This window comes from Macrosteles quadrilineatus, unplaced genomic scaffold (genome assembly GCF_028750875.1).
Source record: "Macrosteles quadrilineatus isolate MER2022 unplaced genomic scaffold, UCM_ALF_1.0 Scaffold_8__2_contigs__length_117827958, whole genome shotgun sequence".
In the NCBI taxonomy this organism is placed as follows: domain Eukaryota; kingdom Metazoa; phylum Arthropoda; class Insecta; order Hemiptera; family Cicadellidae; genus Macrosteles; species Macrosteles quadrilineatus.
Window position 1 is genome coordinate 69,646,019 of NW_026542601.1, and position 14,958 is coordinate 69,660,976.

General features: G+C 35.1%; 1 protein-coding gene across 1 annotated transcript; it reads right to left on the minus strand.

Moving 5' to 3' along the window:
• Positions 1–2,325: 2,325 nt before the first annotated feature.
• LOC128999979 (ankyrin-1-like) lies at positions 2,326–10,671 on the minus strand. Its single transcript, XM_054426806.1, has 2 exons — positions 10,581–10,671; positions 2,326–4,865 (listed from the first exon to the last, which is right to left on the minus strand). Exons 1-2 carry the CDS (start codon positions 10,586–10,588, stop codon positions 2,897–2,899), a joined length of 1,977 nt encoding a protein of 658 aa, XP_054282781.1. The 5' UTR covers positions 10,589–10,671; the 3' UTR covers positions 2,326–2,896.
• Positions 10,672–14,958: the final 4,287 nt, after the last annotated feature.

A 14,958-nucleotide genomic window follows, 5' to 3' on the forward strand; every position in this document is an offset into this window, starting at 1 on the left:
TAACGGCGTTATCGGCACTCGCGAAGCGGAAAAATCGCCGACGATCGGACCAAATCCCGTCCCGAAAAATTCCCGAGTCAAATGTAATCCCGTCCCGATAATCGGGACCCGTCCATCCCTAAAATTAACTTTGAAGCCAAAGTATGTGTAGCTTTTAGTTGCTTTATCATGGATTATTTAAACTTGACGGTGTTAAATCATGTTTGTTTTGTAATTTTCTAAGTAATTTTAACATTACACGAGTCAGTATGCCTGGCCTTAATGGGTAGAATGTCCGGATTAAAAATAAAAACACAAAGAATTGCACATAGGGCTAGGAATCAGACTACTTCAATACACCAGAAACTCACTATGCAATTTTGTAAATACACATTTGTGTATATTTATGTCAATAATTATGAGCCGAACTATACATGTTAAAGATGATTTCAGAAATGTGAAGTCTACTACTTTGGATCCAGTATTAGAGCCTGTGCTCGGTTCTCTAAATCATATTGATTTCAGCCAAAATGTAAATTAATACTATTACTATTTAGTACCGGTACTGTACAAAACTGATTAACTAATTCTTGATGACCATCTTGTACTTTACATACTTATAATAGTGAATACTTTTAAAAAAGTTGAGAGAGGGTTTGCTAGTTATGATTCAATTTTAAATTTAATGTTACTATTTAATTAACTCAATAAGGCGCCTCAGACAAGTTTAGTATACAATTTTAGTCTTGTTAATTTATCTACAAAATAATACTTTTTATAAAAAATATCCTCTGTTTCAATGCATACCTTATTCCTTATCTTATTTTTTTTAGATGTTACCACTGTTTTAATACTGTTTTCATAGCCCAACCAAATCCAAAAAATCTTGCTATAAAAAATATAACATAAAAAAAACATAAGATATATTAGTAAACCCCAAACATATAGGTACTCAATAAAAAAACATAACTGATTGCATTCTCAATCAAGTTATTCCATTCAAAATTTGACTTTTTTCCCTTTTTCAAACATTTTACTTAACTTAATCAATTTGAATGTTTCTATGTCAAATGTCTAAGATCCTCTGGATCATAAAACTATTTCTGTTGAGCCCCCCTGCCCCTTCCCTTAATTTTTATAGATTACTTATCTTAAGTCTTGTGAATTTTACAGGTAAGCCCATCATTATTAAAGTAATCTTGCACTTAGTTAAAATATAGAGAAATCATGGGTGCTCTATGCAATTGAGTCAAGTAACGTAATGTTGCCCTAGAGTAAAACTTTTACTAAATTTTGAGAAAAATATAAAGAACATTTGCGGAGAATATTTTAGCTTATTACATTACTAATTATGGTAAAAACGTACCTTGTCAGACAATCCGTGACATCCTTAAAAATGAATTATAATTATTACATTAGTCGACACAGTTTAAATTATTATTAATATTAATGCTGAGGTACACTTTTTTTAACCAGGTTTTATTGTTAAAATACCCCCGCCGCAGCAAACCTGCAGACTAAGCGAACTTCAACTTGTCTGATTACATTTTTGATTTTTACTAAAATATTTCCATAAATAAGACATATTTATTCCCAATTTAAATAACATTAGATTTAACGAGTGCTTAGGTTTGCTGCTACGGGGAAGGTAAACAGTGTTTTTTGACCGAACGTCAATAGTATAGGATGAAATAAATAAATTTGCCAAATTTGATCAAAATATATCCATTAACAAGTCAACTACAACAGTTTTCATTTTCTCCATAAGAATAACATGGGAATTTTAAATTTGCCTTTTTTTGAATTTTCTTTGTAACCCTTAGGCATACAACAATGCTTCAATATACTAAATTATTTCTTTTTTCAAGCTCTACAAAATGGTTGGGGAAGAAATTCAAAAATTTTATCAGTTTAGGGTCAAAAAAGGGAAAACCCCATTTTTACCCCATAAAACCCCCTATAAACCCCCGTTCCCATGGTCCGATCATGCTGGTTCGCGAACTCGTTCAAATAAATGTAGGCGGATAATTTTTGTTCAAGTTATCGTGCTAACAGACATATATATATAAACATATAAATATATATGAATTTGAACGGATGGTGTTTTTGGCCTCTGGGGACCTTAAAACAAAAAAGGAAATCGGTCCCGGGTCCAGGTCTTACCATGAGACCTACGGTAATACTGTAGCTTATTCCCTATATGAGAAATTCGCTAAAAGAAAAGATCAACTGACCCTTGTCTTTTTTGGACTTATTAGTGGTGTAAATACAGGGTGTTATAAGTCAAGGGCAAAAGTAAGAGATAAATAAATTTGATAAATCAGTTAGGTATATATTTACCATGTAGTGTTTACAGTTAAAGATTGCTTACATTATTTTTTATTGATTGACCTTTTTTTATTTCTAATCTGCAGATTAAAAGAGTATTATACTAATGTAAAACTTATTTAAAAATGGGATATAGTTCAGTTAGCCTGCAGAGAAAATTAGTCAGAGTCCCAGAAACTAATAGATGGATACACAAACTTCACAAAACATAACAGAAAGATTATCCTAAAACATGTAATTTAATTTGGTATTTCATTACAAAATTAGAGCATTAAAACAAATTAACATAGGCTTCTTCTCCCACCAGATATATCACTAATGTTTACCTGTGCTATAATGGGCCACGTTAAGCTTACAGTGAAATTGCATTTGTCTTGTAATTTCATAAGAATATTCAACTTTACAATCCATTCATACATTGAATTAGTCATTACATAAAATATTTCTATAGGCCTATATTGCATAATTCTGTTTAGTAAGTGTTTATAGTTCAATTATGTTTCAATAACAAATTGCTAGAGACTATACATCTGCGTTTTGCATATTGCACAGTGACCACAAATATATTATTGCAATGTTTGTTTCTTAACTACACCTCTGAGGGTTTGTGTGCTTTGTTGTTCAATCGAAACTGCATCAGCTCACCAGCCAAGGCTACATGTCCCAGTGCCAATGTTACATTCAGTAGAGTAAATCCTCTCTGGTTCTCACAGTTCATCAAAACTTGCAACATTTCCTGCTCATCCGACTTCTTTAACTTGTTAAGTACTTTTAACACTTTAAAATCTCCCTTCTTGGCTAGCTTGAAACATTTATAAATCAGACTAAACAACTGACTAAGTTGATCACTCTCTTTTACAAGGATTTTTACTGTTCGATTTTTGGGCAGTTTTTTACATCGGTAATCGAAACAAGCTCCGTTTTGTAAAAGCACCTTACACATTTGCAAGTTTTTCTTTTCAACGGCTACATAAAGAGGTGTTTGTCCTATTACGTTGATTTTGTTCACCGCCAACCCGTGTTCTAAAAGAGTTTTAGCAATGCTATGACTACCACTGGCTGCGACATAATGTAAAGTAGATGGTATTTTTACACTGCTGCCTTTAGGCTCTGCACCCATCTGAATAGCGTTTACTACGGAATCTAATCTATTGTTTTTTATTCCATCCATGAAGTCAGCCTGGACTGAGAGGAGTTTTTTATCTCTCGGGTCGGGGTTGTACCATAGCATCTCTTTCATCTTGCCTGGTTTCAGCTCCGGTAGGTCGTATGGACATCCGTGTCGCCAGAACGCCCTCACCATGTCAGGATTGTGTTTGGCCATGGCACAGTGATACGGAGATAGTCCGTGGTGATCTCTGTAGTTGTAGTCTCCTCCTCGATCTAAACACATACTTATCAACTCAGCACACTGGAATGCTTTAACACAGCAGATGTACTCAAATCTGTTGCCACTCCCGGTGACATTGATCCATCCATCTCCATGTACTTCTGCTCCCTCCCGTAACAGTAGTTTACAGAGTTCAGTATTTTCCCCGCATATGGCACCGTCCAAAGGAGTTCTACCTATGATGTCCTTGACATTGACATCAGCTCCTCTGCCTATTAATGCTTTTGCGATTTTCAATTGTACAGCTTTTAATGTCTCCCCTTGGTATTTGAGTCCGATGTAAGATGCAGTGACATGCAAGGCTGTCTCCCCGGAGCGACAATTTCTATCGTTGACGTTTGCACCTCTTGCTATTAGGAGCATTACTATATCGACGTTTAAATAGTTTATAGCAAATTGTAAGGGTGGAACAATTTCTTCTTCGACCCATCCTTCTTGCAAATTCGCTCCTAAATCAAGCAGAAGCTCCACCATCTTGATGTGTTCAAACCTGATTGCGAGGAACAATGGACAAAGCGCAGAATTCCTACTGTTCAGACTCGCACCCTTGTCCACCAGGAGCTTGACAATCTCGACGAAGTTACTTCTGATAGCAATACCCAGTGCGGTTTCACGAGAAGCGTTTGAATGGTTGAAATCCAATGGATACTTGATCAAAGTTTTAATAGCTTCAAGGTTGTTCTCTAATACTGCACATTGTATTGCAGTCATTCTTTCCTTCTTCATGACTAGAGCATTCACAGGAAACCCTGCAGCTATGATTACATCGATCATATGAGGAGGTAGCTTCGTATGAATCACCCAAAAGAGAGGATAAGTGTTTTTGTCCTTGTTAAGCAAGTTGACATTTGCTCCAAACTCTATAAGAAGTTCTGCAATGTCTGAATGTTTAAAGTGCAAAGCCAAACTGAGTGGATGCAGGCGGAAATACTTTTCAGATTCTCCATTAAGTGAGTGTCCGTCCTCAACTAGCAGACGACAGAGATGGTAGTTTCCGCTTTGGATTGCCAATGTAAGTGGAGTTGCATTACCATTGAATACTTTGTACTGTACAACTATGTGTGGGATGTTGACCTTGGCAGAATCTGGGATGTCTCCAGAAAGTTTCAAAACTTGTTCAATGTCCCCTCTTTTGAATGCTGTAAGAAGGCCACCTTTTCCGTCGTTCCTAAAAAATACAATATATTGTATAGATCAAGTATAATTAAGTAATGTAGCTACAGCTATGAAATTATGGCCAATTTTGCGACCAATCCTTAAAGTTTCAAGTACAGTAGAAGCTCTTTAATCCGAACTAATTGGGACCGGGGGTAGTTTGGACTATTGAATAGTTTGGATTACAGAACATATTGTTGTCTTTACATAACAATAGCTTAGCTAAAAGGTGGTTAAAATGGATCGTAATTGTTACGGGAAAAGTAAAAAAATAGTTTATAAAGTAAAATACAGTGTTTATATAATACATTACTGTAGTAATCATAGTGAATAAACAGTACCGTACATTAAATACAGTATACAATATAGAACTTCTGTACTGTGTATAGAGTACAGCAATGAGGTGTTCGGATTAGTGGATGTTCGGATTAAAGAGGTTCAACTGTACATACAAATATTTTTTTCAATCACAGTTGACAACTACCAAAACCACTTTTGTCGACAAATTCTCTCCTAAGGCACTTCTCAATAAGCAAAAATAATTGTTGGATACGAAACTTAAAGGAACCAAATAGTTCTCTGTCTAACCTATAAGTGCCTGAAACACCTCTGATTTAAAGAGCCCTGTACTTTTTTTGCATATGCTTTCACATTCACACTCTTAGTCATGTATTTGTTATAAATGGTCTCGGGTCTTGAGGCAAGGACAAGCTGTCATAGGACAACAGGACGCTGGGTTGGCCTTGCAGGTAAAACCCATAAGTCACACATCTCTGAATACAACATTTAAAAGTGTAAATGTAATCAATAATTTGAAAATTCAATTTATTTCTTATCTTGGAAAAAACATTGGCCTTCTGCATTCTAAGTCATCATAAGACAAAAGATTGTGTTTCTGTCCCATGTTAATAGGCGGTCTTGAATTATGAACCGACAGTTCAATTCTACCGAGTAACGGGACAGACATACGATTGTTTGTCTTATGAGATAACCTAGAATACAGAATTCTTAGGAAACGAATTAATCATTTTATAAAATTATTCATTACACATTTTCACTTTTAAGTGGTGTGTTCAGTAAAGCAAGACATGGGATATACTTGCAGTGTTGGCCCAGTTTTTGTCCTGTTCCTGTCTTCTGAAGGGATTTAAGGTATACAAATTCGCCAAAGGGATAATAACGCTAACCCTATGACCTAATAAATGATCTCAAAATAATTCTGACATTGAGATAGCATTTCTACAAGGTTCTAGAAGCTGAAACTAATATAACTTGCATACCTTAGTCATGATAAACAATTTTATAAGAACAATTATTTAAAATGTTGTACTGTCAATCACAAAGATGAAGTAGTCTGCATTAAGGGTTAAGTTTACATTCAAACAACAAAGAAACTAATCTTAGCTGAGTCAGCCTACTTTATTATAATCTTATCAGGTAAACAAAACTTATCTTTCAATTGATAAGGCTGAGTAAATAAATTAAAACATCAATCTTCACATTTTTAGTTTAGTATCAACACCGTATTCTTTTAGTCATTTCCCTCTATGTAATGTTTGTCTGTGGAGTAAAGGAAGTAAAGGCCAAGTTATCAGCTGAGGACGAGAAGATTATCTGAGAATGGCTTAAGTTGTTATAGTATAAGAATCAACACAATTTTATAACTCTAATGATTACAAGGATGCATTTTAAAGTGACCTTGCCCCAACATGAAATAGAGGGTTGTGAGAATGTCCCCAAATTAAAGACCTTAGAATTAAAGAGGATACAATTTGGTCTTCCTGGCAAATAATTGTTGGTTAACAATGGTTAGTTTTAAAGAGCTATTTCAGTTCATAGGAATCCACGATCCACAACTGTTCCTGGTGTTTTGTGATGTTTCATTCCAGGGAGCCTAAACCGCACTGGACTGAGGCTGTTCTAGGACCATCTCTTGGCAAATTTCCTATACCCTAGGTCTCATGGTAAGACCTGGACCCAGGACTGATATACTTTTTTGTTTTGATGTCCCCGGAGGCCAAAACATCACCATCCGTTCAAATTCATATATGTTTCCATTTGCTCCTTTAACTTATTTGACAAAATTTGGTACAAACAACAAACGCCTCAATCTACTTTTATTCTACGGAGTTTGAAAACCAGCACGATTGGACTTTGGGAACTGGGTTTAATAATGAATACCGTATTGGGTGAAAATATTCGTTATTCCTAATTTTGGTCCTCAAAACATAGAATTTCATCTAATCTAGCAACATTTCACCAAAAAATCACACCTTATTACTTTCTCTTTGGCAGCAAACCTAAGTAAAGTACTTGTTAATCCTAATGTTATTTGGTTTAAAAGGGAATAAATGTGACATTATCAAAGAAAATATTGAAGAGAAAATCCAATAAGGATGAAAATTTGCTTAATCTTCAGGTTTGCTGCTGAGGGGTGTTTACGTTATTTTACTGTATTTATAAAATCCATCTCTAAAATAATGGTTGATTATTCTGATTTCTGTTTTTTTATATTTTTGAGTTAGTCAATGGTTGAAATAAAAGAGCTATTTCAGTTTACAGAGATCTCAAACTGTCGGTTTTAACGTTCCGATAACTCATGACTGTAGGAAGATAAAGAGTATTGTTCCTGATACAGAACAGTTATCTCACTTAATTATTACCCTCAATTAATAACCATTCAATAAACTGAGGCATTATGTGCTGACTCACTTTTCACCATTTCATAGTTCCAACTACAGTAGTAATCGTCTGGATAGCTAGACACTATGCCAGTGGTCACCTATAAATTTAAAGGTTGCTGGTCCCATAAGGCCAATTATGGACCAATATGTTTTATAATTGGGCAATCAATTAATGATGCTCTCTAACAAAAGGTTGGCATTAGATATTATTTAAACACTAGGTGAAACACGTCGAAATCGACGGTTACTTTCAAGGCTTACGCTAATTCATCTTTAACTGCGATAAATTGAGTGAAATTATACATATTTTGAGCATTTAGCATTGTTTAAAGAGTAATACGTGTAAAAGCAATAATGATATTAATTGCGTTAGTTACCAAATATGGTTGATCATTCAATGAATAAAATATTTCCCATACCGTACTTCATCTGAGTTATTATTAGTATGTTAACTGGTATCTCTTCTTTTGGAAGAACTTTAAATAGTATTAAAATCATATTGGTGGATCTTTTGTAGTTAAAAACTTCCACGATTTCATCAGTGTAATAGATTAATCTAATATTTTATTTGAGAAAAAATATCTGTTTGTTGAGAAGACACGTTCTAACTTCAAAGGGAGGTCCATCCGTTACGGTGTAAGTTTGATTTTTCCTTCGTCACGTCTCGTCAGTTCATATCGTACTTCTGAGTCAATGAATAACCCTCTAACATAGGTTTGAGAAATTGGTTGTGGGGTTACTGTTAAAGCTAATAAGACACTTCTGCACTTGTATTATTTTGTATCGTATTACACAATCGAAGATTTTTCCAATGATAGTAAACATGTATGACAATAATATTATGATCTTATGTTGATCTGTCTAGAATAATACGATAAAATTATTTGTTTTTTTAAGCTCTACAAAATGGTTTGGAAAGAAATTGCTAAATTTTATGTTTTTTGGGTCAAAAATGGGAAAAACCTATTTTTACCCCATAAAACCCCCCGTAAACCCCCGTTACCATAGTCCGATCATGCTGGTTCGCGAACTCATTCAAGTTTATCCCGCCTTACACCTTCATACCAAATTTTATCAAAATCGGACAAAAATTACTCAAGTTATCGTGCGGATGGACACATATATATATATATACATATATAAAAATTTAAACGAATGGTGTTTTTGGGCTCTGGGGACATCAAAATGGAAAAGTAAATCGGTCTCGGGCCTAGGTCTTACCATGAGACCTACGGTAATAGCTACTTCCCTATAGGGAAATTCGCTAAAAGTATTATCTACATGGCCAAAATGTAAACAAATCTGTGGAGGGATCTTTAAAGGCTTCTGATGCAGAGCCCTAATGGAATTTACTTCGTTTTTCTTTTGAGATCTCATCTACAGACCAAGACCTTTCTTTTGACACCCCTACCAAGTTTCTACGCCCAGCCGTTCTCTCAAATTAGTGGAGAAAAAGTTTCCAATTAAATATTTAGATTCCCCCATGTTAATCTTATGGGAGAAATCCCAACTTTGATGGAAGGTCCTGCCCAAACTAATAAAGATTTCAAAAAATGAAAAACACTTTGCAAAACTACAGATCAGGGCAATTTTTTTGACACTTTAATCATTAAAATCGGTCCAAAAATGAGGGAGGAGTTCTGTTTACAAAAATCGGCTTAGCGTATTATATATATAGATGTTTGCCACCAAGACTGACTTTTGAATATGTGTAATAAGTTACATACGTTAGTCCATCTTCAGCTTTAAATTAGTCTACGGATGACTATATTCGGGTCAAAGACCCATTATCAAATCCTTGTCAACGTAAAATTGGAGTTAGTCATAAATAAATCCGACGGAAGTCTTCATCAAAACGTAAATACAGTTCACAATTAAAACACAATTTAAATACATTTAAAAGACGGTAGGCCGGGCCACATTAATACACAGGACAAACCGACACAGGTTGTACGGCGGACACGACAGAACTATCCGGAGGCAGTGATGAAGGCCTTATGACAAATGCAGAGTTTTTGTCACAGTTTCGTCAACCATCATACAAAACTGTTGAAGTTTTTATGCTGCTGTAAGGATTGTAAACATTTTAGAACACCCTGAATTTAGTTGAACTAAACTAGTGCCCCTTTTGTTTCCATACAGACATAGCCTCATGACAACAAACCTGCACACCACACAAATTTCCAACTTCTTTACTGAATTTTTAACATTTAACTCCCTCTGGTTGGATTAGGACCACATGAACAAATAATTTCTAACATCAAGAGTTTCAACATAATACCGCCTTGTTAAGTATTTTAAATTCACATCTATTACTGAAGGGCATCAAATAGACTTGAGATCATAGAACATTTAGCACCCAGTGGTGGTTCCAGGACCTTGTCAATGGGGAGCTACCTGGGGGTATCCTACGACCCCCAAGAAATAAGGGGGGGGGGCTCAGGGGTCGTCCCCTGAAAATTTTGTGTTTTAAAGCCATTTGGTGACTTCAAAAAGCGATATTTTCTAAAGTAATTTTTAACATCTAGAACTGCAACAAAAACCTCTGTTACGTTTTTTAGGACAAAATGTATGTTTACATATTTATTGTTCCAGGGTCCAATGGGAGGGGCTTTGGTCTTTGTACCCTCCCCCCCTCATTGCCCCCGCTGAGCACAACAAGTGTTTTCCTTCTTAATTTACAATAACATTTCTAAGAGGCATGACTGCAACCAGACATCATGTTGAGAGAGAATTAAAAAGATATTACCTAAATGGGTCATTATAATAATTTTTCAAATAAAATATTATAAATCTCACAAATACCAATCTGCTTTTTTTATCACAAAACAGATATTAACAATTTCATTATTTCAAATTCTAATATCTGATTATATTTTAATGTGCTTATCCTTTCCTACTTTGACTAGGAATTTAAAGCAGGTTGTCAATAGCAAAATAACCCTTCCATTTATTTAACTACTCAATCATATATTGATAAATATTTCTAAATTTAAAAGCTCGCTTAGTTAATATACATTATAACTACAATGCCAGTACCTTACCTGCTCATTTTTATTGGATGAATTAACTATCACATAAGAAAAAATTCATTGAGTCTTTGTCATTTTCATGAATCACAACATTACAACTTCTTCCACCCTTCACCTCCACTCTTCCACTGGACTAGACTGAGCCGACGTCCACACGACACAACACTAGGATTAGGTTATATCTGGAACTGGAACTATTTGAAAGCTATGACTAAGGGCGATATCATTGACTAATGACTATTTACACTATTCGACATCAATGTTCGATGTGTCTCAATCTCAATTCACTGAAGAAACATCGACGGTACAAGAGATCGATGGTTTTGCCATCGATTGTCAGCTGTCGATGTTTCTCTAACATCGATATCCATGGTTTGGATTAGACAGTGGTTTACATCAATTAAATTTTACACCTGTTACCACAGACTAATAGCATTAACAAGTTGTTTATGCACAGCTCAGCAGACGACAGGATTTTGGAAACAAACAATTAATCAGCCATTACACAACATGCTATTATATATTGACGTAATTTATTTGTTTCAAATATGCGTTATTTTATAGTTTTATATCCAGGGGTGCCCACAAGGGGGGGCCGTGACGCAGACTGCGTCATTGAAATTCTTGGGGGGGGCTGAAAAATTCAATTGGGGGGGGGGGGCTAAAGTTAGTTGCAACAGTGTTCAATGTGACGACAATCCAAAATACATTACGAAGTCGCCAGATAGAAAGTCGATTAATTAATGACAATAGTTATATTATTGAATTAAATTAGTTAAAATAGGATTTTAGGATAGTTTAGGATTCGTGTAGAAAGTTATTATTTAAGATTAGCAAGACGTGAGATCTGGAGCGCACGGGATGGCTCAACTGCTGTGATAGGTAAGATAACGCGTGGTACAGACACGTCCAGCTACACCGCGACTAAACACAGCAGGACGCTTTGTTGACATAAAGCTCGTTAAAATACAATCAAGTAGCAAGTAGCATAGGCTACAATACTTTACACTATTGTGTAGATACTCGATTACCTGAGTTAATAGTGAGAGGGGGGGAATGAAAAATACGGTTAATCCAATATAGTATAAAAACAGATGACAAACTCATTAAAACACTGTAAACAGCCATTAACGTCACGATTTACATTTTTATAAACGAAATTCAATATTGCACAATCATTATTATTGTAAATTTCAAATCATTTATCTTTGTTCAGTTGTACAAACGGCAACGTTTAAAATTGTAGCTAACTCAAACTCAACTAATCAAACATTGCATGCAAACATTGCATTGCTATAAATAACGTAAATATTAAAGGAACCTTTAGAAAGTGTTATAAGGTACTGCTCATGATAGACAGAGGCTACCGATAGGTGCTGTATCACAGCATAGGAATTGATAGATAAGTAATAAAAAAGTGTAAATTATATTTAGAGATAATTAAAACACTCTTAAAAAAGGATGTAACGAGAACAATATTGTTGTTCTCTTTCTTTGTTCTTGTTCTTTAATAGGTTTCTCTTCAATTCATACACAAATTCAACAAGTCGTCATATTTAGGCCTACTCATTGGCCAATCACAGCCTTACTAAAGTTACCATGGTTATCACTCAATCACAGTGTACTAAGCATTATATCGTCATCGTTCCCCAGCTGTTGGACCTGAAATCTGTTGTAACATAGTGCACAGCAGACAGAAGTGTATAACGGAGCAGACGATTGTTGGCGCAAGCGTTGTTTCCATTTCATTTTCATCAAAGGAGCTGTGATGTTTCTAAAGGGAGGGAGATAGGATCGTTACACTGAGCTATAATTCTAACTGGAGGTAGCACTGAATGTCAAAGATGCGTGTCGCCAGCCGCCATGTTTGCGTGAGGTGGGTGTCCATAAGAAGCCATATTATTGCTATAACTATTATTATACTTGGCTTAAAATACCTACTTTGTATGTTCGCCATTTCAAAGAAAATTATTAAAGTATTAAAAGTATTCAAGTATGACAAAAATACTCACTGCTATACCAACCTAGTTATAAGAAGCCATGTTATTGCTATGGTAAGAAAACTTACTGCTATACCAACCTAACAAAATCAGCGACTCGCTTTTGACAGACTTCTGCCATGGCAGTGCTACCTCCAGTGCTCCAGTTATAATTTTAGCTCAGTGGATCGTTATATCGAGAAAGACGCTGACAATTCGTTAAGCAGAGGTTACGAACGCTATATAGATATTCTAGCAATAAAAAAAAATCCTTTAATTGATGTGACTTATAATACTCTAATTTTATTTATATAGGAAGATAAGTTTTCCAGTCCTGTACAACACTGATTCACGGTCTTTTCCCTGTAATCAAAATTCAAGTACAACTTGATACACACAGAATCTCCGGTTTCCGACCTGGATGATGGCTAGTTATTTAATTTAATTTACAGTTACATATTAGTACTCGTGATAAATCAAACCCGTTATGTAAGCCAAAGCCACATGGTTATTAATCTCACTTGGTTTTGGATTTGCTTACAAACGTGATCGGAAATGGTTAGGGCCTACACAGTATTCTTAAAGAACTTATGTAAAAATATCAGTGACAGCTAGGAAAAGGAATCTTTATCAAAACAGCTGTTCGTAATTTCATATATGACGTGTTATCTTAACAGATTATTAGCATTTCATAAATTAATGACGTATGTATTAAACATGGAGAAAATAAACTAGAAAAATCACACAAAATTGTGTTTTTGATCGTCCGTTATTTTATTTCCAAAATAGTGAGGCCATATTTTAATGGCTATAAGGACTCTCTCGCCAATCCTGTGGATACAATTAAACCATTAGAATCATAATCGGTACTCTAGTTTTCTTTAGAGTAGGCCATGGTGGAAGGAAAGAGTAGGCCATGAGTAGGCTGCATAAAATGCCTTCTGGGCCGTGACAGACGGACATAAATTGAGATAAGACATGTTTCAACTTCTTCAATGTATAAAACATAAATAACCCAAAATATGTATAATTCTGAGCAATGTACAGACAAAACTATAACTTTATTGATATAGATTACCTGGGTTTGAATTTTAAAACTTCTTTTATAGTTTTACAAATAGTGCTGGGCGGGGGAATAATGTTTCTCATTTGTTGTGTACATTATTTATGGGGGGGGCTGTTGCTCAATTGGGGGGGGGGGGTGCGTCATGAGTCTAGGGGGGGATGGGCACCCCTGTTATATCACGTATAACAACGTGTAATTGTATTGTAACTCGCAAAATTAAATTATCCTACATAGTAGAAGATAAGGCTGATTTCCATCCAATTTGGTATACTTTTTTTATAATTTATTTTTGCTAAATTAAAAAGGTCTAACCAATTTATTGCTAGCCCAAACACTATGCAAGGAAATATATAACAATATTCACTTTGATATGTTCACTATGATGTGTTCAATATGTTCACTTTTTTAATTTAGCTTCAAATTAACAGTATTGACATAATTGGATGGAAATTAGCCAACGTACTATGTAGTAATTTTGCCAGTTACAATGCAATACAAGAAAGTAAAGTAATACGTATCGCTTAATTATCGATGTTTTGGGTCGATAGTTTATTAATTTCGATATAGCCATGTCGATGTTGGTATCGATGTTACGACTCGATGTCCACTTGAGCAAAACAACTAGAGATAAGGTTCGTCAACACATTAACAAATAATTTGTCTATTTCCCCCACTCTACAACTTTCTCCCTTCCCTTCTAATCCTAGTATTCTTCTTAGTCAGTGACAGTGTGCAAGGTAAGTTTAGCGTGGTGGTTGTTGGTTGGTTGCAATGGTTGCATCTTGGTGACCCAGTTTCAAAACTGCATACTCCACCATTGTTGCGTTGAACTCTTGAACTACACAACACAACTATAAACACGCAATAGCAAGTGGAAATTCAAGTTTGTCACCGAAATGTGTAGGCCCTACTGTTATGCTGTCTGCATGCTATATCAGTACCAAGACATGTTTCACGCATCATCCAGAGAATATTATCTTGATAACACCTTTACTGCTCGTGTGCTCGATAACGGGCTATTTAGTTTTATGTAGGTTTTTTTATTCTTTTGCTTAGCGAAAATAATAAATTCTATACATTAACAGGAATTTTTAGGTTACTGTATTTTGTAGATTATGATGAAGAGAATCCGGAAATGATTTTGTATTTACTTAAGTAGTTGCATCAATTGTAGAAGTACATCAATCGGTTATTCTTCCTCTTCGTCTCAGTTTTGCAAAGTGACTACATACTTCCCGAGGTGAACTAACCGTATTTGATGAATAGTATCTTGAGTTTTACAGTATATTTTATAAACTAACATAGACACTTTTCTCATCTCCTACGTTCCACGCATCAAATTGAC